Below are 26,402 nucleotides of genomic sequence, written 5' to 3' on the forward strand. Positions count from 1 at the left end.
CATAAAGACTGAAGCAAAGAAGGCATTCAGTAACTCCGTCTTCTCTGCATCCTCCATCACCAAGGCACTCACCCCATTCAGCAGTGGGCCCACATTTTCCCTAGTCATCTTTTTGCTGCTGATGTATTGGTAGAAGCCCTTCTTGTTGTCCCTGATATCTCTTGCTAAGTTTAATTCCAAACAGGTCTTGGCCTTCCTCACCGCATCTCTGCATTCTCTCACAGTGTTCCTATTATTCCTCCCATGTGGTCTGACCCTTCTTTCACGTAGTGCACACTCTCTTTTTCTGTATAAGTTTCCCCAAGATATCCTTGCCTATCCATGCAGGTCTCTTGATCTTTATCAGGGGCTTTTTCACAGCGTGCATTGCCTGTTTCCTGTTGATCAACCTGGAAGCTTTGGTATTGTTCCCTAGTAAAGTACCAGGGATTTATGTACTTGCTGCAGAGCATGCACGGGGGATCCTATCCCTGCCCCCTGTCCCGGGCACCCCGAGCATATCCTTGCACTAAGAGCGGCCTTGGCGCCCAGTGGTGCAAACAAACACGTTTATCTATTTGGTTCCTTAACTTACAAGATAAGGAGAAACACAGATACTCAATCCATTAAGAAATAACTAGGTGGGTGATTCACAACCGTTTGTGTAAATGGCACCAACTCTGGCCTGCCTGCACAATTTATTAATACTTCACGGGAGGGGAAAAAAAATTATTTTAATCTCATAATGGATGATGAGCTGTGAAATTGCTTCTGCAGCAGCTGGGCACCCTGGGGGAGGTGCTGGATTGCACCACGTTACACGAGCTTTCCCCAGATCTCTGCCTTCCTCGTGCTAATCAGATCTGGGGGATGGGAGCATTGCTTCTCTTGGATGTTATTGTAGGTTTTTTTATTCCTGCCTGTGTTTTTCTTGTCTATTTTCTTGTCTATTCTCAAGTTTAGCTTTGTTACCTGGGCCCATGTCTGAACGCATTTGTGGTGAGCAACTCTTTGGGTTTTGCCTGCTGGGTCTAGGGCTTGGGACTGGGACTGTGGCAAGTGCAATGGCAGCAGGTTGCCCACGGGACCTCAAGGCACAGTGAGCAAGAAAGACCTCATTCATCTTCTTTTTGTGTGTGAAAAACCCATCTTCATGCTGCTTATGCAAGCGTGCCCACTCAGTGTCTCGACTATGCCTGGCCCTTGTGGGCACCGATGTGCCCCACTGAAGATGTGGAAGGATGTGTCTGCCAGGATCTCTAAGCAAATTCCTCTTTGCTGATGAGCTAGTAAAAAACAAAGGCATGTAAGGACAGAAAGAGAAGCAAATCAAGATAGTAGGTGGTGTTCTTGTTGCAGCATTGCTGGAGGATCTTCCTACAGCAGATGTCTAGAGAAAGTGGGGTTGCTGCAGTGCTTATTTTGCATGGCTCTGCTGGCCTTGTGCGGTGGATTAGGGCTTATTCTTTGAGATGAAACTGTGAAAAATTTGCTACAAAGCATCTATCAAAAGTGTGCTTCTTTAATTCTTAACTCTAGTCCTCCAGTTTTGGACCTAAAGGAAATACTGTGTAAGATGACAACCAAAATGGGATGTGTATTGTGCAGAACAGAGACCTTCTACTGCTTTGGGGACTTCTTGCTCCACTGGAGCCAGGTCAAATTAATTTTTTAGAGTGCTTTTTACTAATTCTTTCTTGCATGCCCTCCATTACTGTTTTCAGGCAGCCTTATCTCTTGACCTGCTTACAGTGCATTATCCATCATTATATAATGTATCATTGGCTCAACGCAAAATGCCAAATCCATCCAGTCCAACAATGAGTTTCTGTGAAGTGCAGCGATCTTATTATGCGAGTTCAGGATGCCATGAGACAAAAAAGGCAATTATGTAAAATCTGGATTCCTCAAATAATTCCCAGAAATGCATGATATAAATGCATGTAGAATATAATCATATTCCTTACGTTCACTTCCAGTTCAGACACCAGGAGGGGATTTGTATTTGTCTAGCCCAGTCATTTGTGGCAAATGCTGATTTCAAGTACTATTTAATTTTTTAAATACTAATTTTAAAAAAGTCCTCCTTAACTCTCTCACTGCATAGGATTTGCTTAAAATCAGACAAAATGATGATGAACAATTTTAAGGGATGCAATAGCAAGGTAAATGAAAGCAGGTGTGCCTAGCCTACGTGAAACAGAGCTTGCACATCTCTGCGGAGCAATGCTGCCCTTGCTCTGAAGACTAGGGAGGCATAGCTGCAAAAACAGTGACACGAAATGGTCTTCCCATCAGTGGAGTTGAGCACTTAAAGCAGTGTTGCAGCTAGGTGCCACTTCTAGTGGTATCTGGCACCCGTGTGCCAAATATGCATCATGTCTTGGTCATGCTTGTGGAGATATAACAAAGGACTTCCAGGAGCCCTAGCTATTGCCCGTGTTTGCACAAGCCAATGTTGGTTGCTTGCATCCACAGTCTTGGAGCTTGAATTTTGCATCTGCTTCCTTGAAGGTAGTTGAAGGTGTTTGTTAGAGGAACTTGGTGCTGCCTCAGCTGCTGGGATGGGAGGTTCAGCCCTGGTACTTCCTTGAGGATGAGCACCAGCACAGCTCAAAATAGACTCGGGCAGGGGAAGGTGCTGCCTGAAGGCATCCTGCCCCATAACAATGACGTTTTGGAGAAGTAATAACAATAGACCTGCAAAAACAATTGTTTTGGATGTCGTTGGAGCTCCCCAACACTAGATGCTGAGATCAGGAGCTTAATAGAAGCACAAGGAGGATCAGACATATGTGCGGACATTAAGACTGGATGAGATAGATGAGGGGAAAGGATGAATCATTCTGATCTGTAAGGAGCTTCTACAGTTATTCCCCGTGGATTTTTATATCGCTTTCAAATTACTTGTTAATATTGGCTTACTTTTTGGTCAGAAGATCTTGACCACTAGTCTGAATCCTTAAAGCAGGTCTTGTGTTCTAGGACAACAACACGTGGTCATGAGTTTCTATTACTTCCCATAACAGCTTTTGGGAGCTCTTCTCCCCTGGATGTGTTGGGGACATGAGAGGCTGGATCTGGAGGCACAGTGGTCCTCAGAGGTTCATGTGCAGCTCCATTCTGGGCCATACATTTGCTTCTCCTGGATCCTTCTCTGCATTCTCTTACAAGGCAATAGTGTTTTACAAAAAGCCCAGTAATGAAAGGAGGAAAGGTTGAGAACTCTGCTGGATTACACTTTTCTTCCTCTCTATTCCTGGGAGTAACTACTTCCAAAACTCATTTCTGTCTTTCTCAGTGGGGAATTAGAGGTCTCTATCTTCACTCAGAAGGATAAACGTGGCATTACTAATCCTTTATATTACCACTGCATGCTGCACTGCTGCTTCCGTGCATGTATACTGCCTTTATGGTAACGGTAACCTTTTCCTGAACCAGAGATTTTTCTGAGCAAGACCCCTTTGGGATCTGTGTGGGCTTTCCTGGATACATTTTTAATAAACACAATAATTTGACTGCAAACCCATTACCTATCCCCTGTTTGTTCTATGGGATAGTCATTTCCATGCCCACAAAAAACAGTAACTCATAGAGCAATCAAAGGAAAAAATGACAACCAGGACAAAATTGGTATGTGTTGTGATAAACCAGTCCATCTTCAGCATTGTACACTGTAGCTTTATATATTGCCTGTGAATTATGGCCTTGAAAAGGCATTAAATCTTTTTTAAAAAATCAAGTCTAATTGTAACTATATTTTTGTTTATGTACAGTGTATGACTTTTGCAGAGACATTTTTATTCCAGGAAAATGACAGGCCAACAAGAAGCCATAATTGCACTGATTTTTAGAAGTGCCTGCATTACTACAGATCTGATGTACTGCAAGACATGAATCAGAAAAATTCTATTAAAAAATCTCTTGAATGGCTGACACAGGAGTATTATCCACGATGATTAATTTGACTTGGTCATTATGAACACAGACAAGTCTGACAAAATTGCATTTCATTCCCCACTGAATTCATAAAATCACTATACACATAATAAGAAGTTATAGTTCTCTGCTATCCACTATTCTTGACAGGATTCCAGTTCTGGATAAGATACTGATTAAAAGAAAAAAAAAAAAAAAAAAAAAAGGCAGAGAGAGAGTTGGGAGCTTTTTAAAAAGCCTACAATAGGGCTGATTTCTTTTGCTATAAATTGTTCATAGAACACTATTATTTTTAGCTTTTTTTTGTTGGGCTGGTGATGCAGGTCAACCACAGCTTGGACAAGGCAAGGGGAAAATGAATGCATACTCTTGTTTATATTGGAAATGACCGTTTTTGTCAGAAATGCATGTATGTGCTGGTCTTGGTGAGTCCCAAGCAGTCCTGCTGGGCTGGGTGTGAGGACACAGGTCAGGGACCATCATCCTGCCCAGCCACCAGCACAGAAACTCTTAGCCTATTGAATCTGCAGGAGTATGCGTCATACATTTGGTTATTAATAATTGGTGCCTCGTTCCTCATTTATCTCCCATAGAAATGAGACACAAATGTGCAGGCTGAGCCCAGAAGATCCTAAGAAGGTTTTTGCTGTCTTCAGTGGAATTTTAGAATACGGTTTTATTAAATCTATAGAAAGCAGAGACTTCCCTTTCACTGTCAAATTTGGATAAAGCCCCCCTGGAAGCTCAGATAGTTTAAGCTCAGTGATTCTGTGCCTGCATGGGATATGCAGTAGGTGAGTGGGCAAAACCAACCCATGCAACTCTTCTGTTGACTTCTTGTAGTGAAAATATTTGTAAAAGGGGCTGGGAACACATCAGAGGCAATTTGCAGATTGCATGTGACTGACTGTGCATAAATACTGTCCTCCAGTATTTATCCTGCTCTACCCCAAGTGCTTCATTGGCCCTGCAGTCCCCACGCTGGATCTCCATGGGTGAAGATGAAGCCAATAAATTGCTATTCCTAAAACACAGTGCTGCAGATGGGGAAAATCAGCATTGCATTGCTTCTGGGCACCGGGCTCCTGGAGTCCCAATGCTAAAGCAGCTCTGCTCTGGGATGAGGTGCCCAAGGGGTGGCAAGAGGCACCCTCTGGAACTTTTAATCTGCTGGTTTGCCTGGTGGTTACAGGCTGCACCTGGACTAGGGGCAAGAGGTGGGAAATACCTTGGAAACCTGCGTGACCAGTGGGGAATGGGGTCTGAAATGAGCTCCAGAGCTGGACCAGCACCTCCAAAGCACTGCAACCATCTCAGTCCTGCTGGGGGGCCAGCACGGGATCTTCATAACTTCCTACATTTTCCGCTATTAATGGAGACCAGCAGAATAAGCTTTTGCCCTATTTTTGCCCAGTCACCAGCTATGGCCCTCAGTAATAGGGCTCAACCTCACAAATCGCAGTTTTCCTCACTTTGCAGACTTCCTGGGCTAGCTTTGGTCTGCCTAGACCTGTTAAATCTCTGAAATAGCACTTTTCTACAGCAGTAAGTTCTGGCTTGAACTGCAGAGTAGGGCTAGTTAGTGAATGAGGAAGGGTTTGGAGACCATGGTCATCTGGATGATTACGGTGGGATTGATCACAGCAATCTACGTTTTTCTTTGCACCTTCATGGGAATATATTTTCTCTTTTAGGCCCATATTTATTATTGAATGTTATTTGACAGGGCAAATATTTACTTGCAGATCTCTCCTTCTGAGTGTGAATGCTATTTCTCTGAATCAATGTTTGGTTGGGAGTCCTGGATCCAAGCAGATAATCGCACAGAACATGACTCAGTGGAGAATTGGGGTCACTGGATATTTGCCTTGTTTCGAAGAACAGTTTCGCAGGTCTTTGGTCAAGTCACGTCTTCTATGATTAATAACAAGGCGCAGAGGAGAGATAGTGCTGGCCAGCTGGAGAGGGTTTTATAGAGCAGGACAGCGCTTCCATCCCCTTCCAAGCAGGAAAGGTAGAAGAAAGCAACAGACTTGATTTGTTGGCGTGCTTCAAAGTTCTCACTCCCTCCTGGATCACCTGCACTGCAGGTCCTTAGCATGTTTTAAAATATGGGTGTGTTTATAGCCGAGTCGCAGATGGTCCCTTGAGAGCGCTGCTGTGTTAGGGCATCTGGCTGTCCCTTCATTGCAGCCCAGCTATCGGCTGCCTGCAGCCACCTGGCCACGGGCGGACCCCAGAGCAGCCCTGCTCTTGCTGATGCTTCTGGCAGTGCTTCCTTGGGCCGGTGCCCACGGTTGGACCTAGTGTTGTTGTTACTAGGTGGCTGCCTGAAGCTGCCAGGGCTTGGCTTTATTTGCAGTTCAGAAGGAGGTGTGGAGCAGGAGGGAAGAGCGGAGCAACCGCTTTGGTAGGGGTAGGAGTGCGGGTTTGAGTCTGGCTGCACAAGAGTCTGCAAGGACACAGTGCCTGCTGAGCCATCAGCGTGTGTCTGCGCTGTGCCAAGGACATCCCAACGCCCTCTCCTTGCCCAGGTGGTGCAATCTCTCCATGAGATCCCTCTGCTGCAGGAGCTTCCTGCCCGTGGAATAGCAGAGTGGTCCTTTGGGGACATTGGTTTCTCGTGCAAAGGCAGAGCAAACTTTATGCCCCATGTGCACAAACTTTGAGGCCCAGTGCCTCAAATTGATTAAAGTGAAAGCTGGGAACCAGCTTCCCAGTTTCTGTCCCTGCAAGTCCCATTGGTCTCATTTGCGGCTGGGCTGAGGTACAAGCAGCGGAACCAGCTGCTTTGCAGGGTGTGTTACAGCCGTGGGAGATGTTTGCACTGACAATGGCAGTGAAAATGATCAACGGTGTCTCCAGCTCGCTCATCCCCAGGTTTTATCAGGCTGGAGTGAGAAGTCCTCATTGACCCCGTTGACCTGTGGTCATTTTCAGAGCCTGTTTAAGGTCGTGCAGAGAAGATGCTTGTGGATTTGATAAGCTTATAATTCAAGTGCTTATGCAAATATAGAAAAGCCAGTACACTTTTACCTTAAATGTATGGCACCCTGGGCACCCTTTGTGTGCAACTCCTGCTTTTTCTGCGCCATCAAACATGCACGGCAATGGGTCCACAGAATGCCTGGGTTCTTGTCAACAGTGTTTTCTCAGTGTGTGCACAATGTTTTGCTTGAATGTGCATGAAAGAGGTAGGAGCTCATATCCTCCCTCGTCATCCTCAGGTAGCCTTCGCTGGCCATGATGCATCCTGCAGAGCCTGTGCTGTGTTGCCTTTCACTCCCCCTCGCCCTGCTCCTGGAGACTTGCCCTTCACAGCACTTCACCATTTTCCAGTCTCACTTCTTTCCCATTGTCCTTCACAAGCTTTTCTGAGGCTGAAGCTGTTGCATCTTTCCCCACTCACCTCATCCTGGAAGTCACTGGGATCACAAGCAGATCCTGCACAGGTGCCTCCTCAAGAGCCTGGGACCTTCCATCTCCTGAAAACCATTAGTGGATACAGGAAGCCTAGAGGGTCTTGGCACAGCCCGAGCCTGTCGCACTGTCCCCTGGGCTGGATGCAACATTGGACAGGAGGCCATGGCAGGAGGACCTGTTGGTGCTTGGGGAGCGCAGGTTGTACCAGTGAGGGCCACAGCAAGGACTGTGGCCCAGTGTGCATGGTAAGGTGGGTAAGGGTCACACCACCTCTCCAGCCCCTACTGCTTCACCTGCAGCTGGGCCAAGGTGGACCTGGTCACTGGGGTGCAAGAACATGTTCAAGCCAGGTTTTCAGGAGGGAAAAAATAATATATTTTAATAAGGCTTTGATGCTGTCACAGGTTGGTTGCATCTGCTGAGAGATAAGGTTTGTTGTTTTAGCTTATTTCAGTGTTTTAATTTGAAGAGGAATAATGTGTAATCACAACAATGGACATCTACTTGACAGTGGAAAATCCTAGATCTTGCTTTTTGTTTTTGTATCTTTTTTTCTGTGCACCATAGTGGACAGCCTTTTTACAAAGCTTCCCCACACGCTTGTGCTTGGAGTGCTGGTGGGACGAACGAGTTCAGGCCAGCTCGCTAATCTAATTTGTAATGTATCCTCATAACATATAATTGGCTGTTTAATTCAATCCCAATTAGCATAAGAATGGGAAACACGATCCGCAGGGTGGCCCATATGGCGGCAGGCAGGGGCCCTTGCCGGCAGAGGGCTCGGGATGACGTTGGACCACCCTTTGCAGGGATGGCTCCGTCATCCCAGTGTTGGTGGCCAAGCGACCGCCAGGAGATCAGTGGCTGGTCCCACCCCTGAGCGAAAATCTCTCTGCCTCATCTCTCTCCTTATGTTTCCCAGTGAATAACCACAACCTGCTTTGGAAAATTGGCTGTGGTGATGCGGGGCGAGAGCTTGAGGGCACCAGAGATGATGGTGTTGTTTGGATATTGTCTAGTCTGCTTCTGTTTGCCTGCAGCTTTGGTTGTGATTTTGATATGTCTGCACAATAGTGGCGCTCCTCACAAAGCGTTGTCATTTAAACCCATCTCCTTTTTTCTTTTTTTCTCCCCCACGCTGAGCAGAGCAGAGGCAGGAATGTGCTGGTGGGGCAGGGGGTGACAGAGTTTTTGCTTGCTGTGCAAAACCGCCTCAAAGCCCTTTGGTGAGGAGCTGTTCTGCAATAATGCAAGAAAACTTGTACCTTCCAAGAGAGCTTTGGGAAACTGTGAGTGGGTTTTACATAATTTAGCTAAGCGCGGAAAAGCCATTTGCTTATATACCTGATACCAAAACAAAGCAGTCGGCAGAACAAGTTTGCTCTCCAATGATTTATTTAAATCCCGCTCCGCATGCCATGCAACGAAATCCTCTTAAACCAGCGGCAAAGAATCGCTCTACCTCTACATGCGTAGCCCAAATGAAAACTTAACTACTAGACTTCTTAATCAGGATCTGTCTGCTGCTGTGTTCAGCCTCTCATCCCCTCCCTGCTTTCCCCTAGGATGCCGATCCTAGAGAGATGCTGTCTGCAAAAGTCACCTAGCTCAAGTTCCCAGCACAACGGCTGTTGATACGGAGCCATCACAGCCCCGCTCCCCTCTTGTGTTTCGATGCAATTGTATTCCCAGTGAAACTGGGGAATGTCAGGTAGGGGCAGGTGTGCAGGGCATCCTCTTCTCCCTGTTCCTTCTCCCTGTACAGTGGGACAACGGGAGAGAGGAAGGAGAAGGAGTTCAGCTTCACGGAGGATAAGCCACAATTCCAACTCCCTGCTGCTTCCCATACTGAGTCCAAGTTAAATACACTTCTTTTATTTTATTTTATTTTATTTTATTTTATTTTATTTTATTTTATTTTATTTTATTTTATTTTATTTTACTTTTTTTTTCCTTTTCCACGCAATCTAGGGTGACGCAGTGCATGAACTGGAGCTAGTTCTTGGGCAATGGATTAATAAAACCTCCAGCGTTTAGCTGGCTCTGCACACATCTGGGGTTTTGCTCTTAAGTCGAGTATTAAGACAAAATCTGACCATGAAACTGGGTGATCTGAAAAATTTAGCTTAAAATCCATGAGTGTAATACTATGGCTAATCAGAATTTCATCTGCTATAATAATATGTGAAACAGTAGGCATTTAGAGTAAGCTTTCCCTGCCAGAGACTCATTATATCCTGCTTTCATAATTAATGATTTGGGATAGATTCACACTTACATTAGGAGGCAAATACATTCTGGTCTCCAGTGAAAACAAAAGCACAGGTGCAGTGACATATTCTTTTTTTTTTAAATACAAATTGGGACACTTAAAAGTAAACAAGCCACCAGAAAGCGTGGGAATTGGAACCAGCGTGTCCGCGTGTTTGTCATCTCCTGGAGGCAGCATCGGTGGGGATGCTTGTCCCAGCTGGATGTGAGCAGGAGTTTAAGTAAGGACAAATCTCTGAGAGCGGTGCTGTCTCGCAAGGCCTCTTCAAAGGAGTTTAACAAATGGCACGGCTGCGCTTGCAAATCGCTCTCCGTGGTCGTAGTGATGTGCTGAAGCTTGTGGGGATCCAACAGGCGTTTCATTCCCAAGTACTGTGGTGTTCCCTGCTGGAGCAACGCTACTGCGCTTACAGCCAGCTGCTACGTAACTGCGTCTTGCTGATGTCGAGGGTAGGAGATGTCATTTTAAAATAAATGTTTTCACTGGTGTGTGGTTTTTCATTATAATATTTAATAATAATTGCACAAATAATCATTTCCCTTTGCTGAAGCAAAAAGGCAGCAACACACTGTGAAATGTCTTTTTTTTTTTTCATTGTAGACATATAACAGCCAGAACGAGAATAATGAAGACTATGAAATCCCTCCCATAACGCCTCCTAATCTCCCAGACCCTTCCCTCCTTCACTTGGTGGACCACGAATCTGGATATCATTCCCTGTGCCACGGCCTGCCTCCGAACAGCCTGATACCAGCGTACCCCTACCAGAACATGGACCTTCCAGCCATCATGGTGTCCAACATGCTCAGCCAGGAGGGGCATCTTCTTTCCAGCCAGCTACCAACGGTGAGAAACTTTCCCCATCGCTACCTTTTGTGTGAATGCAGCAGTCTTCATTAGCGTTATGAGTTGATTGACTTGAGAATATTAATGACCAGCTCTTTCCAGTTGGGGGTTGATAAGCAGGCAGCATGGTCTCGCTGTGTTCCCAAGTCCACTGGGTGACACTGCCATCCTCTGCGTGGTCCTGCTCTTTCTGGTAACTTTATGTCTCCAGTCTGGTGTCTTCCCAAGCCCTATCGATCCCCGAGTTGCCTTTGGGATGGGGGACAACATAGCTCCGGCATGAGCCTTCCTCCCGATGTCAAGGTCAATGAGATCCCTCCTCACACTCGCAAACTTAAATTGTCTTTCAGCCTGTGCCGTGGGAAGGTGACACCTTCAGAGGCTTCAAATGACTCTTTGAGAGGAATAAGTAACAGAGGGATAACAAATTAAAATGCAGATCTGGGAAGACACTTTGGGGCTAGTTAGGCCTTTGGACACTTGTGTGCCAGAAGCGCTGAGGAAAGACCTGGCTTGACTTGGGCAGTATCGAATTAATGCTATAGCTGTGTAATAATATTTTCCTCATTAGCAGCTTTAGTTCGATGGTTAGTTTGCTCTGTTGTTTCTTCCTGAGACCATGGATTTTCATGGGTGTTGTTGGAAGGCATCAATATCCAATTGAGCTAATTTTACTTGAATAGCTTGCCTGCAACTCTACAACCGCACGAGTGAAAGGACGGTTGGTGTTGATTGCTTGAAGAGATAGCAGTCTGAAAGGTAGCGAGACTTAAATATTTAAATGGGATATGTCTCATAGTCTAGGAAAATCCTGAGGCTTTCTAAAGTCTTGATGCCTCTGTAAGTCTCATGGTTAGTGTATTTAAGAAAAAATATCATGTTCTTCCCATCAATATTGAACACAGGCTTATTTCTATGAAATTAAGTATTACTTAGGTCTCCATGTTAGCTTTTAGGTTCTTAGGTGATTAAAACATTCATTTCTGAGGCAAAAAAGAGTCAATTTGAGATGACATATTTTTTCCCTAGTTTAATTTAAAGCACAACCCCATTTCCTGACCCCTATTTTCATAACATGATAATTTTATCCTGTGTTGATTGTCTCATTTTTGAGGGGTGATATTGCACTTATAAATCTTTTTCTAAAATACCTAAAGAAACAAGAATAGTGGGATTTATTAAGCAGCTTCTGTACGTCTGAAATAATTTATTTTAGAGTAGTCCTTGGGAAATGTTCTCTTTTTTATTTTATGGTACTGTTTTACAAATGCAGCGTTGTAACAATAAATCAGGACTGAGCCGGAGAAGATAAGAAGGGGGCTTAGTGGGCTGTAAATGTAGAATAGAGAGATTAAGATTTGTTTGCCCCTTTACGCTAAAATAAAAAGCCAGGTGAACCCTGAATTTTCCAGCTGATAGGGAATTGCAAGGGTCTCACTTCTAACAGGAACCTTTGGAGGTAGAATATATCTCCAAAGCTCCTGGCAGAAAGGTAAGTAGATAAAGGAGAAGAGTGGGAATTTCAGGTCAAAGTCAAATCCTGTCTTCTTCCCATTTCCAAGTGGGGTTTTTTTTGTTGTTGTTGTTTTTATTTATTTATTTATTTTTTATTTTTTTCCGTGCAATCAGACCCAGTGCCTTTAGCCTTTTTTTTTCCAGGAGAGATGGGCTCATTTTTGGGATGCAGTCCATGGCTTTGCAAGGCAGGCCGAGTGCTGTAGTCTTGCCCAAGTCCCATCTCGGGCGGGTTTGCAGCAGGAAGCCTTTGGATCAAGGAAGGGCCTTGTTTGCAAACACTTCCAAAGAGCAAGGATTCGTTGCCATGTAGATAGAGATGGGGAGCCAGCTGGAAAGGGAGCGTGGTGCAAATGTGGAAGAGGAGGAAGAGGAGGAGGAGGGGAAGGAGGAGGAGGTGGTTAGCGGAGGTTTTGCCTCTGCACCAGGAGCGACGTTGCAGATGGGACTGCAATAGTCTTGCCTTGCTGCTCCTGTTCTCTGTGCTGCTTTTTCCATCCACGGCTGTTTCCTGCCTTGGCCGCTGACGCTTTTGGTTTGAAAGCAGAAAGAAATATGAATGACAAATGATTCAAGGTAACGTGTTTAGACATTGGTTAGATTTTACCTCTAAAATGTTAGCTAGAGGGCTAGACTTTTGCTCTAAGATGCTGATTTTTTTTAAGGGGTCTTTATGACTAATCTAGGGCTGCTGGAAGGGCAGCAGGTAGGGATCTTGGAGGGCAATGCAGGTGGACATTTCCCTCTGCAGAAATGAGTATAGACAACATGCGTTCAGGTTGCTGTGTCCTCTTTGGCTTATCCTAGAACGTCATCATGCTCTACGGACGTCACTAATTCACCCCATGTTGCTGCAAGGTAGGAAATGCATTCCAGCATGCAGATGAATCCAAAGTAGGGCAAATCTATCCCCATCTATCTGTGGGATATTTCCAGAGAAATATCCCACAGCAAGCCAGGAAGAGCTGGGTTTTCTCTCAGGTTTTAGAGCGTGCAGGAAATTTTTCAGGCACTGGGGAGTGGGTGAAGGGAGACGGAGCGAGCAGGAGAGGATGAGATGGTAGAGGAGGTGGCTTTAGGAGCATGCTGGAGCAGAGGGAGGAGATGGAGCTGGGTGCATTGGGAAGGGATGGATGGGTCTGGTACTTGTGACAAGAAGCTACCTGAAAAATCTTAACATGACAGAGGGTCTTCTTCGTTGTCATTTTTTTGGGGGGAGAGAAGAGGAGGAAAGAGGAAGCATGGCAGGAGAGGAAGAAAACAGGCAAAACGGGAAAAGTGGGATTTTCTTTGGGAAGTTGGAATATTTAGGAAAAAAAAAAAAGAAGATGGTCAGAGGCGAGGAGAAAAAGAGTTTTTCCTCCTTGGAAAGAAGAACGTTGCCTTCCGTAAGCACAAGAGGTTTTGAGGCCCAGTCAGGAGGCTGCAGTGGCAAAGCACATCCACTGTGCAAAAAACGCCAAATTTCTGCTTACCTGTAGAGTCTGCCTGCACACTGCAACGCTGTCTTTAATTACAGCTACGCATTATTATTTCCCGTGGGCTCTCCACATCATTTACCAACGGAAAGGGTGCAATTCCAAAATCTCAAAACATTTTGGCATCCCGTGCTCAAGGACAAGGGGTACCCGTTGGCTGGGCGCTGCCAAAGGACCCCCCTGCCCAGCTCATTTTTGCACTGAAAACCTAAATTAACACCCAGACCCACCAGGGAAGATGCGTCCAGGCTCTGCCGTGCTCCAAAGCTACACGAGCCACCTGTAGCCAAGACTCAGCAAAGTCCCCATTTCTGCACGGGAGGAATTTGCACCGTCAGTTTTGTGCCTCGGGGTTTAGGGTTTCTGTTCATTTGACTTTGTGCTTATTAGTGCTTCGGTCTTTAAAAACTCAGCTCCCGACCACGGGCCCTGGGTAGAAAACAGCAATAACAGGAGCGTCCGTGAAGGGCTCTTTGTATTAAGCAGGGCCCCCTTCGCAAAACCATGCTAGTGTTTTTCTCAGAGGCAATAAATGAAAGAAATATGTCTTTTTAAATTTTATAAAACTCAGAAAAATGGTTTTAAACAGCTTTTCTTCACCTCCTATAATTATTTATTTTCAAACAGTCCTTCAGGGTAATGTTCCGTTTTCTTATTTCACACTCCTTTTTCTCATAAATGAACCATCACTTCAATAAATCATTATGAAAACAGAGACTAACACAAACCCTGAAAGGTTGAAAGATTTATGTAACACATTTATGTTTTCCATTTTCTCATTCTGGTACTCCACTGCTAAAGCTAAGCTAATAAAAGCTGCTATTAATATTTCTTGTTGCCTAGCAACCGCAGAGAGGGAGTAATAGCTTTAGCTAGAAAAATAGATGACCGATAAGGAAAAATTCAATTCTTTTATTATCTCAAGGGAAAATGGGCTTTTACTGGAACATTATGATGTACGAGTGTGAAGTTGAATACAAAGGATATTTTTTCCAGTTGTTTTTCTGTTTTTAATGAACATTATTTTACCTTAGCAGGCGCGTTTAAAGGCACTCGCCCCACCTATTTGCTAGGTTAATTTAGCAGCAGCTCCGCGTCTCCGGCTCCACATATGTGCCGGCACGCTCGTTTCAGAGCCCCTTGCTTGCCCTGAGCTTCAGCATGTGGCCCTAGAACTTTATTCCAAGTTGGGAGCTGGGAGGACAGGTCCCTGGTTGGAGAGTAAATGGGTTTTGTGTTTAAAAGGATGGTTTGTGCTCGGAGCGTCTGTGTAAGTCGCTGCATGACGTTTTGGCAGCCGTGCACCCGGCTTTGGTGCTGGGAGCCCCCTCGGCAGCTCCAGGGAAGGACCCCCCTTATCACCCCTAAAATATCCCTGCCGTGGCTGTGGGAGAGGGGCAAAGCGATGGGCTTCACGCCACTCGCAGCTCCGAACGATGCCGGATTTAGATGCAAACTTCCTCGGAGCTGGAAACGCGCGGCCGGTGCAGCGCCGCCGAGGAGGCGCGTGGCGAACAGCATGGGCGTATTAGCACTGTAATTAAAATATCAATTACGCCGCGCTGACAGTTTGCCAAGTAACTGGCTTGTGCGCACAGTCAACTTAATCACTCCTAAATCTACTCGCAGGCCCTGATGTGATCTCGGTACCAGGGCAAGGCAGCGCAGGAGCAGCACCGCTAAAGCGCAGCCTCGGTATTACTTTGCACAGTGGTGCTGTGCTCCGTAGCTGGTATCATGTTCGGAAAGTTCTCTTTTAATGTACGATTTGTATTGCTGAGAAATGACACTTACTTTGCAGAGCGTCTCGCCGACGTAAAACCCGAGATTTATTTCTGTCATTTTTTTGGTCTCCTTCGCCGCGTTGATAATAAGAAGCCTGCTTTATGTGCGTAATGCGCGTGTCAGTTTGGAAATTGGGGGTTTCACAAGAGACAGTAGTATAAATAAAACATGATATAAATTAAAAATATAGTGGAAAACGAAATCTGTGAATTGCGGTAACTGATGAGATGAATGCAGCATGAAGGAGATTTTCAGACAGGATCACATAACTGGTATTATTCAGAGTAAATGTGTTTAACGTGTTGAATGGACCTTTTCTAAAAACTCGTTTTGTCTTTGGCTATGTATGTATCTATGAGTGTTAGCCTAGTTTTCACCTCTTAAGGTTTTTTTTCCTGTGCTTTGCATCTCTGCAGGACGATATTTTCTCTTTTCAGGAAAAAAATAAATCCTTTCAGCTGTTTTTCTGGACGAGCTTAAAAATGAGGTTAAAAATGCGTTTTTCCCACGTTAACAGTTCTTGCAAATGAGAGTATTAAGTTTCCAGGCTTTGAAAAAATACCTAGCAACTTGGAAGAGAGTTTCTTTGGAGTCCAATATGTGGCTTTGTTAACCCTAGCTACCTCTGTAGCTCCCCTGTGCATTCAAAACTTGGATCCTTTTTAGCTGGACACAATGAAAAGGGAGATATGGGTGCATTCCCATCCTGGGACTCCATCCTGAGTCTCTGCTTGCTCCAGCCTTAGGGTTATTGCTTAGTGTTATGAGGAAGGAGGAGGTTGCACGCTCACCTGTACTGAAGCCATTGGATTCATGTACTGGCCATTGGATGCTCTACAGCATCTTCAGAGCATCTCAGCAAGATAAAATCTAAAGAGCAGAGGCCAAGAGAGGGGGAAAAAGAAATCTGAAAGCTGCTGGAAAAGTCAAGGTTCAACTTGCGGAGCTGGTTATGCTGGAGAGCCGTGCAAATCGTGTCAGGGAATTTGCAAGGCAGATCACAAAGATTTTGGTCCCAGGCGGTGTACAGCTGATTCGGAGCTTCCTTCTTTTATAATTTAGCATCTGTGGCTCTGCCGAGCTGTTTTACAAGGCAGAAATCCAATCCCTGAAGGGACGGAAGCCAAAGTTCAGTACTGAGTATTATGCCCTGATGAGGCTATTGCATTAATGCCAAGTGGGAGAGTTAGCGCGGCTGATTTATATGGTGTGTGCGTGTGCAGCTGAGCAGCGTGGCTCTGTAAACATTTCCTTTGCTAAACTGCTGTGGATTTGTCCTGAAGCGCAGATCTGTATTGCTAAGCAGTCAGTGGAAGACTCTCAGTGGGACAGTAGAAGGGCAAGCAAGTGGGGCAATGAAAGGTACTGGAGAGGTTGTATATGGACAAACCGGAGTGATTTTCCCCTGGCCTTTCCTGCTCCCAGAGAATGGATGAAATATTTTTTAACAGCACGTGCTTGATGTGAAATTCTGCAGAATTTGAGGGAATAAAAATGAATCTGCTTTAGGTTGCATTTCCAAACCGGGGCATGCAAGGAACGCTTGGCCTGTGCATTTCTGTACGTGCTGCTGTTGTGCGTTAATGGCTTCAAGTCTGCAGAGGAAAGAGTGTTTCCCATGCAAATCACAACACTTGATTTTATGATCTGGGTCATACGCCTCAAAAACTGCAGGACTAAATTGAGTCCTCTCTGAAAATTTGGATTTCATCCTCTATAATGGTTCATTGGAACTGGAATTCTCTTGAGTGACAGTTTTCCTCATTTCCTTTTGCTCTGCTTTCTCGCTGAAGTAGAAAAGTCATATACAGTACAATGAATTTAGTGCAGTCAGCAGCAATTCAGCCATGCTGATTTATTTGAGCCATTCACAGACAAGTACTGCACTGCTCTGCAAGTGGCAGTGCCCATGAATTTCATGTTGATTTTTACCGTTTCCCGTGAATGGTCAAAGGTTTTAGTTATTACAACCAGATTTTTGCTCCTGGGTTCTCTGGGTGATGCTGAACTCCATTATTCAGCTGTCCTCGGAAGATGTGTATGTGGAAACAGAGCAGCTTCTCCAGCTGCTCTCCAAATCAGAAATGAAGTGTCAAGAATGGTGTCCCTTCCAATAATTTTGCATTTCTTTCTGTTATCTTTACATTTTTGCAGTGCTTGCATCGTGTGGCCCACATAATCATTAAAATAAGCAGTGCAAGGAAGTGGTTGGTGACATTTTAGTGCTCATTCAATCACCTGGCACACTCCCATGCCATGCAAATCATGTACAGTAACACCTGGACTTCAGGTATAGCTTGCCTTTAAGGTTCAGCAGGGAAAATAATAGATGGATAACTATATTACTGTACCAAGATGGCTCCTTTGTAGTCCATAATCTACTATAATCTAAAAATATGGATTGTTAAAATCAGTACATATTTTAACCAGACTTGAGGGCCCATCGTACACTGCAATTATGTTTCTCAGCCAGACTTGTCTTTGTCGATAGACTAGTTGTCCTGCTCTGTCAATCCTGTCTTTGTCGAGGAGGTGGTGCTGGATGCCATTGGTCTCACCAGAGACCAGCTGTTTGGTCTTGCAGGACCAAAAGAGGTCACCAGCAGTGATGACCCATCTCACTTAGGCTGCTGGGTTGCAGGCTGCACCAATGGCAATTAGTCAAATCTTTGAGCTAAGCAAAGCCAAGAGGCAATTTCCAATTTGCATGAATATGAATTACAGGGTTTGGCGAGTTACGGTGGAGAGTTTGTACAAGCAAATCCAGCTTACTCCTTTTTGTGGACACAGAACAGGCCGGGGTATGACGGCACAAGGAGAAGTGCATCTGACTTGTGCATTGGCATCACCAGGAATGCCAGGACTAAGGGCCAAGCTGATTAGGTTGCTCTTAGTATTCTGGGAGAGCTGCCGCACTGGCAAGGAAAATTATTCATGGATCAAAGAAGAGAGGCATTAGCAACACAAAGTGTCATCATTTTCTCTGTTCTGCTGCAAGGTTGAAGCAAGATGCCAGATGCAGTGGGTTAGAAATAGCTTGAAGAAACACTGGCAAAAATGCAGCGTTTACTCTAGCAAGAGCCTTGTGGTTCAAGCCAAGGTGTCACTCACAAATTTGTGGAGAAGCCTGATGGTTGCACAGTCTCAGCTGGCTCAAGAGGGATAATCAGGAGCAATAGGATCAAGACAACCACGTGCAGCAGTTGCATAGCAGAGGTGAAGGTATGAAGGCCAGCAATGAAGCCGTAATTAAGGGATGCCAAACCAGGAAAGAAAAAAGGAATACAGAGTTCCTGTATCCCTGCTGTGCTTGGACACCCTTGTCTGGGTGTCCCTGACCTCCAGAGAGTGTAACAGCCGCCCACAGGGCACCCCTCCAACTCGGGGAATTCAGCAAAGTGCTAAAACCTACCACTTGCCTCAGGAGGAGCCAAGTTCCAATGCCATCAAGCAAAGGCCAAGCAGGATTTTGAGTCCTGTGGTGAAAGCACACGTATAAAAAGCAACACGAAGCAAATATCAAGAGGAAGGAGCCACGCAAGGCCATGCTATGAGGTGCACAGGTAGAGGAAATAAATGAGCCTCCCAGGTCTGATAAATTAACAGTTCCAAAATTAGGATAGAGACTAAGTCTTACAGCAGGGGTTGTTCAATTTTTGATGTTGGACTTTGACAAGATGAGTGTAGCCTGTGGAGCCGTCGGTAGCAAGCACTGCTTCACAATCTCCAGTGGTAGACAGAGGTCAAAATATGCATAAAACGCTTGTTAGTGTCTGCTCAAGGAAGCTGTGAATGCCTTCCAAGGGAAGATGGTGGACAATAATTTGCCTGGGGCAACACAGAAGTGTGTGGCCGAGCTGAGAAATGACCTGGAGATCTCCCAGCTAATTCCCATTGCAGCATTGCATTCGCCTCAGGCTACCGGGAGCATCAGAGCATCTCTTATTTATCCCAGTGATCAAGAGAATCCCTCGTTGTGATAAACCATTTGGCCTTTGGTCTACTAGTTCATCCACTTGCTAATAAGATTAGCTCCTAAAACGGCACCGGAGATGGCATCCCCTAAGAAATCAAAGCTGCACAATTGAGAATGGCTCCAACAGATATTTGCTTGAAAAAAACCCTAACTTGTGACCATGTTTCCTTGCCTTTCCCCCCTGCATGGCAAAGGAGGTGGCCTTACACTCTGCCGTGTGGAGCTGTAGCCAAATTTCTGCAGTGCTCAAATGCATTTGAACACTAAATATTTGCTTGATTCTGGAGGTGTTTTGCAGCCCTGGGCTGCGCACAGAAGCTCTGCCCCTCAAGGTGCCTCCCATAGATGCTGTATCACAGGCTCTGCTTGCAAGGATGACACTTGGGGGAGATATATTAATTTAGAAATGATGCAATAAAGCACTCCTGAAAAGACGCCAACGCAGGAGTCCCGCCTTGATGTGCTACGGTCTCTTTACAGAGTGGGACCACACTTCTAAAGGAAGAAGTTGATTGTTAAAATAGAAGACTTCACTGAACTATATAGCTGCTAAATGATTATTTTTCAGAGCTGCTGCTAAAATGCCCCGTTCAGAAGGGGCATTCTGTGTTTGCAGATTGCTGTCAAGCCCCTGCACGCAGGATTTTGATTTCCAGCTGCATTTTATTTACTGGTACAGGGTACATATTTGCTTCTGCAGCTAAAGAGCCGCTGCTGCTGTTGGGGCTGTGGTCGGTCTTGTTTGCCCGGGGATTTTGCAAGATGGGGCCAGCAGTGGGGTGGTTGGGAGCCAATTTGAGGGGCAAACTAGATGGCCTTGAAAGCATGTGGGTCCCCAAACTCGTAGGAAAAGCATATACCCGTGCACTCTTAATTATGACTTTGGAAGCATCCCCTAATTGCATTGCTGTCTTGTCCCAATGGCACGAATATTTATGAGTGGGACTTTTGCTTCTCATTGTAATCGGTGACATAAGAGGTAGCACCTTTCTGAAGAGTTAATAGGAACGTGTAAACACAGGCTGGAGCACAAACCATCGAGCCGCGCGCAGCGAAAGCATCCCAGTGTTTATTGCATTAATTGAATATTCATGAGATGCCAATTTAAATTACAGTTCACAACTGTTGCTGCACCTAATGAATAATTTAAATAAGTGTGGCCAAAGAGATTTCAACGCTGCATTAGCAAACTGCAAGGGATTAAGCAACAGAGAATTTATAATTAGCTTTGTATATCCAATAATAAATTCATTGGAAAGATGGTTTTAATTATCCGACATGTTAATTCAGAATACAGTGCATTAATTTCCAATTGTAAAGTAACCCTTTCTTCCCAATTAATGCATTTGTCATTCCCTAATTCTCTGCATCTCAGGATGTTCCAGGTGTAGATTGGCCCAAGCTTTGGAAATCTTTTCCTTCTTGACCATCAGCATTTACCCATCTCAAGGAAGCTGCAATAGCGGAATAAGCCTCGTTATTTTACTTTTAGGGATGGGGAAGTCAGGACAAGTGAGATCAAGTCACTTCCTAAGAGCTTGAGTCTCCGTGAGTCTCCTCTCTCATGCTTACAGCGGCTTGGGAAATATTGCCTGCTCCTGCAAAGCCAGTTGATGACAGTGATAAAACTTTATCACATTCATCTCCTATAAGCGGCTTTAAAAGCAAGTTGTTGAGTAAATAGAAGTCCAAATCCCATGTCCCAGCAGAGGCCACTTGCGGGCTTCTTGACCCCAGTGGCACCACCATGGGGTTTTCTGCATTTGGGAGAAAACCTACAAAACACAATCAAAGATGGGACATCTTTCTGTTGATCTAGCACAGCCATTTGCTGCTGCAGAGACCCCACTTGAGGCTCGTGGCCGCGGCCGCATGAGGAGCTGTGAGTTGCAGCGGTCACGTTTCAAACCTGATGGAATTGAGTTGTTATGAAAATCGTCCTGGTGATGGATAGCTTTCTTGTCTATTTGGCGTGTGTTGTACAAAGCTTTTCATAGAAAACAGATTCTTTTGCTCTGCAAGAAGGGACCTAATAGCTGTTTTGTGGGGAGAGAAACATGCCTGTATTTACTGTGCCAAGCAAATGCCGTCCCAGCAAACCTCTACAGCGGTCATTGCAGTTCCTTCCATGGACGGAGCATCTTCTCCAACTCCCCCCTAAGAGTAGGGTTTCGTAATCCATCTGTGAAACCAATAAATCCAAACTTTCCCACACTGGTCTTAAGCAAGTGTATGTGGAAGTCCCAGCACCTTGGAGCTTTCGTGAGGTCTCTGTGTATGGAGATGGCTGTAGCTCCCCCAGCCCGAAAGCTTATCTGCAGGCTCACTGGAGAGAGGCAAATCAGGAGGGATATCAAGATGCCCAGATCCTTCTGCCTCCACGTTTGAAGCTTGATGGCCAGCTCGGATGGCACCTTCAGGTCTGCGGAGCAGAGTAAAGCACTTGCGTCCCAACTGGTATGATTAGATCCTAGGCTACTGTGTTCTTCCCATCTCATGGAGAGACAAAGTGAGCTGGGAGAGAACACACTCCTCTCTCTTTTGGGGACTGGAGTTACTTAAGTTGACGGATGGATGGCATTGCCGTAACACAATGCGCGGGTGCCGACACGTATCGACTGAACCTTGAGACTCAATTGATGAAGCTCCCCAGTGCCAGCAGGCAGTCCCAGGGGGAAAAATCAAACTTCTAATGGAATCACATGTGGCTCTTGTTTTCCCACGTGGGGTTATGTGCTCTGGGAAGAAAGGAGGTGCCTTTGGTGATCCAAATTCATGCAGTTACCTGGATTAAATAAGAACTGGAGTTAGAAATATTTTGATGTTGTTTTGGCAATGCAGTCCTGGGCAGGCCATCAGATCTGGCATACATCAAATCCCAAAATTAGCTCCTGTGATGTTAAAAGAGAAGGAAAGAAGGGTGACTTTCAGATATCTGTTTTTCATCATGCAGAAACCAAAAGAGGAGTGAAACTCTGTCAGACTGAATATTGTTTCAACAATCTTCCTTAATACAATACAGCTAATTTAATAAAATGTATTACACAAAGCAGGCAGGCAGAGCAGCCGCTCGGGTTAATGTTGCTGTTGGAACCTAAATAAGCCCTTCCTGAAGTTGTATGACTTTTATTCTGCATTTTTGCACATTTTTGCTTGTCTGTAATTTGTGCTGGAATAGCATTTGCAGTTATATTGGCTAGCTAAAAAATGAGAAGGGTTTATAGGTGTTAGCAATTAGGATAGAAGTTACCTCTTCTGACTCTTGCAGTGGGGGTCATTCCTTGAGTTTCTGTTCTTCATTTCCTTCTGCAATTAGTTGTGCGCGTGTAGATTCACTTGGGCTTTTCACAACTATTTTAAAAGTCTTCAGCACTTGCTGTAATTAAGGACAAGAAGATTAGCCAGTGCCTCCTGTTAGCAGCTTATAGCCAGTTCACCACATGCCTTGGAGCTGTCACGGGCTCACCTATGCAGAGCAGACAGATGCCATGGTCTTCTTCCTGAGGCACCGGTGTGCCGGAGATCCAGTTGCCCATCTCAGATTGCCCCAGCACAGACTGCTTTCGAAGTTCAGATAATTTCCCAAGCAATATCAACCACATAACCATCCCTTCTGCCTGGATTCTCACATTGCCCATAATGCATGACTCCTTTCATAGAATCATAGAATTCTTAGGGTTGGAATTAGGTTGGAATTGGTTAGAGATCATCTGCTCCTACTCCCGTGCACATGCAAGGTCACCTAGAACATGTGGCACAGAACTACATCCAAGAGGGTTTTGAAGGTGTCATGGTGTGTGTGCAGATGTGGCATCCCCACTGGTGACATCTTTCATCTTCATCTCTTTCTAATACTGCAGGAATTCCTTAAGAGGCTTGAAAAGTGGGTAGTTAAACTTTGTAAGGAGAAAACAAAAGATACTTTTAAAATTCATTCACAGTGTATAATTCACAGGGACAATCTTTCTGTGTAGTCCTCCCACCAAGGTAGCTTCCCATTCCATCCATTCTTGGGTGGGTGGGATGTGTGCCATGAGATGCTGCAGCCCTGGAGCCATGAGAAACAATGGAACACCATTCCCTTTCTTACTTGTAAATTAAGAGGTAGTTAAGAATTACTTTTGATGTCTTCTGTAGCTAAGTAGACCAGAGCCATGTGGCCAATTTATAGGAAAATTCTGGTCCCTGTTTTTTGGGAGACAATGAATTTATGCCTGGATTAACCACAATTGACTTCATCTACAAATGGTTCTGAAAACATTGCTAAATAGTGTATTTAGGAAACATGCTGGAAATTAATGGAATAGACTATCTGCGAACATATTTGCTGAATTACCAGGCGTGTTTCTCTACCCATAAAATAATGTATATATTAAAAAAAAAAAAAAAAAGAGCAGAAGTTTATTGGATACATTATTTAGAGAATGTCTTCCAGCTGGGAGCTGAATGGGACACTCAGACTGACTGCTTTGCAGTATCCGAAGGGCAAGGGACCCATCCCCAAATGCAAGTACAATCCAGGGCTTCTGTTCCCATGCCTTTTTCTGGACTGTTTGGCTCAACTCTGACATCAGGAGGGCCAGTTTGGTGGGATCAGGCTGCTCCTAACAGTCCTAAATGGCCATGCTGCTTCATGCGCGGTCTTTGTTGAGATGGGAGAGGCCGAGCACCTACAGAACCTGCAGAGCAGAGCTCAACTCTTTCGATTAGCTTTGTCCCATCTTTGCATCCCACTCTGGGAAGCAGCGAGGGCCCCTTGGGGACTTGGCATCTCAACTGCTCCAGGCCTGGAGGAGGAGGTGAGGGTGGCGAGGATGGCAAAGATAATCCCAGCGATCACGATGGGAACTGCAAGGATGGTGAGGATGGTGTGACAGCGAGGGCAGCGAGAGCTGCTGGACAGTGGTGGGGATGGCAGGGACAGAGTGGGCAGCATGTCCTGCTTCAATCAGGACCAGGCTGAACTGTTCACGTGCAGAGGAGGAAGACAACGTCCCTGTGCCTTGCACTTCAGGCATCCTGCTCAGGCTGTATGGAGAATTCCAGCGTTTTAATTCACAGCTTGCAATATGTATGAATCCCACAGTGAGCCGGTGGGTTCCTCCAGTCAAGGCCTTCCAGCGAGCAGCTTATTAATGATAAATACTCCCCATGTGTTAAGTGTTGCCTCCCTCTGGTTTCCACAGCTCCTCTCGCAGGGAAGCTGCAGTGCTTCCTCCTAATGAAGTGCTAATTGTGTTTGGATGATCCTTTCCCCCCTCATAGCAGCATCTCTGAGCTGCTTTATCCAACTGTGCTGGGAGCTGGGCTAATCATGCCCTGGGCCATGAGGATGTGGAGAACCTCAGCTTTGGTGGGAATGAAGCTTGGATAGCATTAGTGATACCAACCATCCAGTGCTTCAGTCTTGGTGACAGGCTGTGGTATGTGTGTCTGCCAGCAGGACCAACAGGAAAGGCCTGATTTTCTTTATGTAGTGTTTAAACCAGGCTAGAAAGCTTGCTTTTCTTCAAATTCTCTCTAAATCAGCAAGTTGAGCGAGTGGGACTGCACTGGATTTGTGCATGCTGGTTTTCAGTAATTGGGGGCAGCTCAGGGAAGCTCTGCAGGGCTAGAGAAGCGCTAATGTGCAAATATTTGGAAAGGGAAGCAGAACAACCCATGTAATTACAGCCGTGTCAGTCTGTCATCAGTCCTCCACAGAGTAACAGAGTGGCAGATCCAGGCCTCAATTAATAGAGAATTAAAGGGAAGTAATATAATTAATGCCAATCAACGTGGGCTGATGGAAAACAAATCTTGTCAGACTAACTTGATATCTTTTTTGATGAGATTACAGGTTTGGGAGGGAAGGATAACAATGTTAACAATGTGCCTAGACATCTGCCAGGCATCTGACTTGGAAGCACGAAGTACATTCGGAAAGTTGAACGACTCAAAATTGGTGTTTCGCGAGTTTGGGGGATCGGTTTGTCACCTCGTCTTCCTAGCACATGTCATATTTTTGCCAAAGAAAGCATAAAATGGTTGCCACTGAAGTCTGTCAGTGATGCCATAAGTGTGACAGGAGTGAAAGAGGTAGACCTGATGGATCCAGAGCTCCTGGGGTGGCTGTGGACGCTCATTGCAAGTAGTGGCTATGCGTTTGGGGAACATCATCCCACACGCAGGAGCAAAACAAATTTACAACAACCAGAGTGAGAAAATGTTATTGCTCGAAGGTGGCGACTCTGGGCAGGACCTGGGAGACGTGGGGAGCAGCTGCGCTTCAAGGCTGATGGAGAAGTTCAAAAACACCCTTGGCAATGAGCAGAGGATGGGAAAACTTGGGAGAGAGCCCAGGAGACTTCTGAGCCTATGTAGCCAAAGCCAGAAGCATTTGATGGGATAGGAAGCCCCAGGTCCAGGTGACCATGCGGGCTACAAGGAAGGATTTCACCACTTAGGGAAGCGAAGCACTGACCAGTTCAGCCAGTGCTGTGGTTAATCCATTGCACATCCTCATGTATTTTCTGCCCACTGCAGCCCCACAATCTTGCAACCAGGACCCCTGCCACACTAGCAAGCCTTTCTGGCAGGATGACACCCTTCAAAAAACATAAATTGCCTCCTTTTTAAGTCCTTTCCTCCTCATATTTGCAATAGGATGATCAGTGGGAGCAAAGCTGTGCCTGTTACTTTAAAGGATAAATTAGTTTGACTCTTAACTCAATAATTAAAACTGTTATGGCTATGAGCCTGCAGGGATAATGTACTATTATTATAGTCATTTGTTTCAATTAAATGCTTACTGATTTTACAATAGCAGCTGGGTACCTGTGTGAGATAGCTATTACTCTGAACAAGACATCGCAAATTCCTGCAGAAATTTGTCACCGCACTAAAGCGTTTTACATAGACCATGAAAGTTTATTAGGAGCAGTTACAAATCGGGAAGAGGAGGGGTGGTAATTGGGGATATATTTTCTTATCAGTTCCTCTCTCTCCTGCTCGTGCATGCTGGTTTTTTTTTTTTTTTTTTTTCCAAGTAAATCATCTTTAAGCATTTCAGCTGTGGCGATGCGTTCCCATTTAAACTTCCGTACAGAAAAAGCCTGCTGGGAAAACTTTGCTCCAAAGCTGCTCAGCAGATAATTTCTCTCCCCGGCTGATTGCGATGGTAATGGCTCGTTGGAGGAGCTGAGAGGGA

The 26,402-nt window shown here is 45.3% G+C and overlaps 1 protein-coding gene across 1 annotated transcript in view; it reads left to right on the forward strand.

Moving 5' to 3' along the window:
• The window catches only part of TOX2 (TOX high mobility group box family member 2), a 117,750-nt gene that overhangs the window by 59,878 nt on the left and 31,470 nt on the right, over positions 1-26,402 (forward strand). Inside the window, exon 3 of the mRNA XM_026042209.1 lies at positions 10,214-10,459. Within this exon, the coding sequence (XP_025897994.1) occupies positions 10,214-10,459 (246 nt within the window). The remainder of the gene's footprint in view (positions 1-10,213; positions 10,460-26,402) is intronic.

Source organism: Nothoprocta perdicaria, unplaced genomic scaffold (genome assembly GCF_003342845.1).
Source record: "Nothoprocta perdicaria isolate Ctin4 unplaced genomic scaffold, notPer1 scaffold_3, whole genome shotgun sequence".
NCBI lineage: Eukaryota > Metazoa > Chordata > Aves > Tinamiformes > Tinamidae > Nothoprocta > Nothoprocta perdicaria.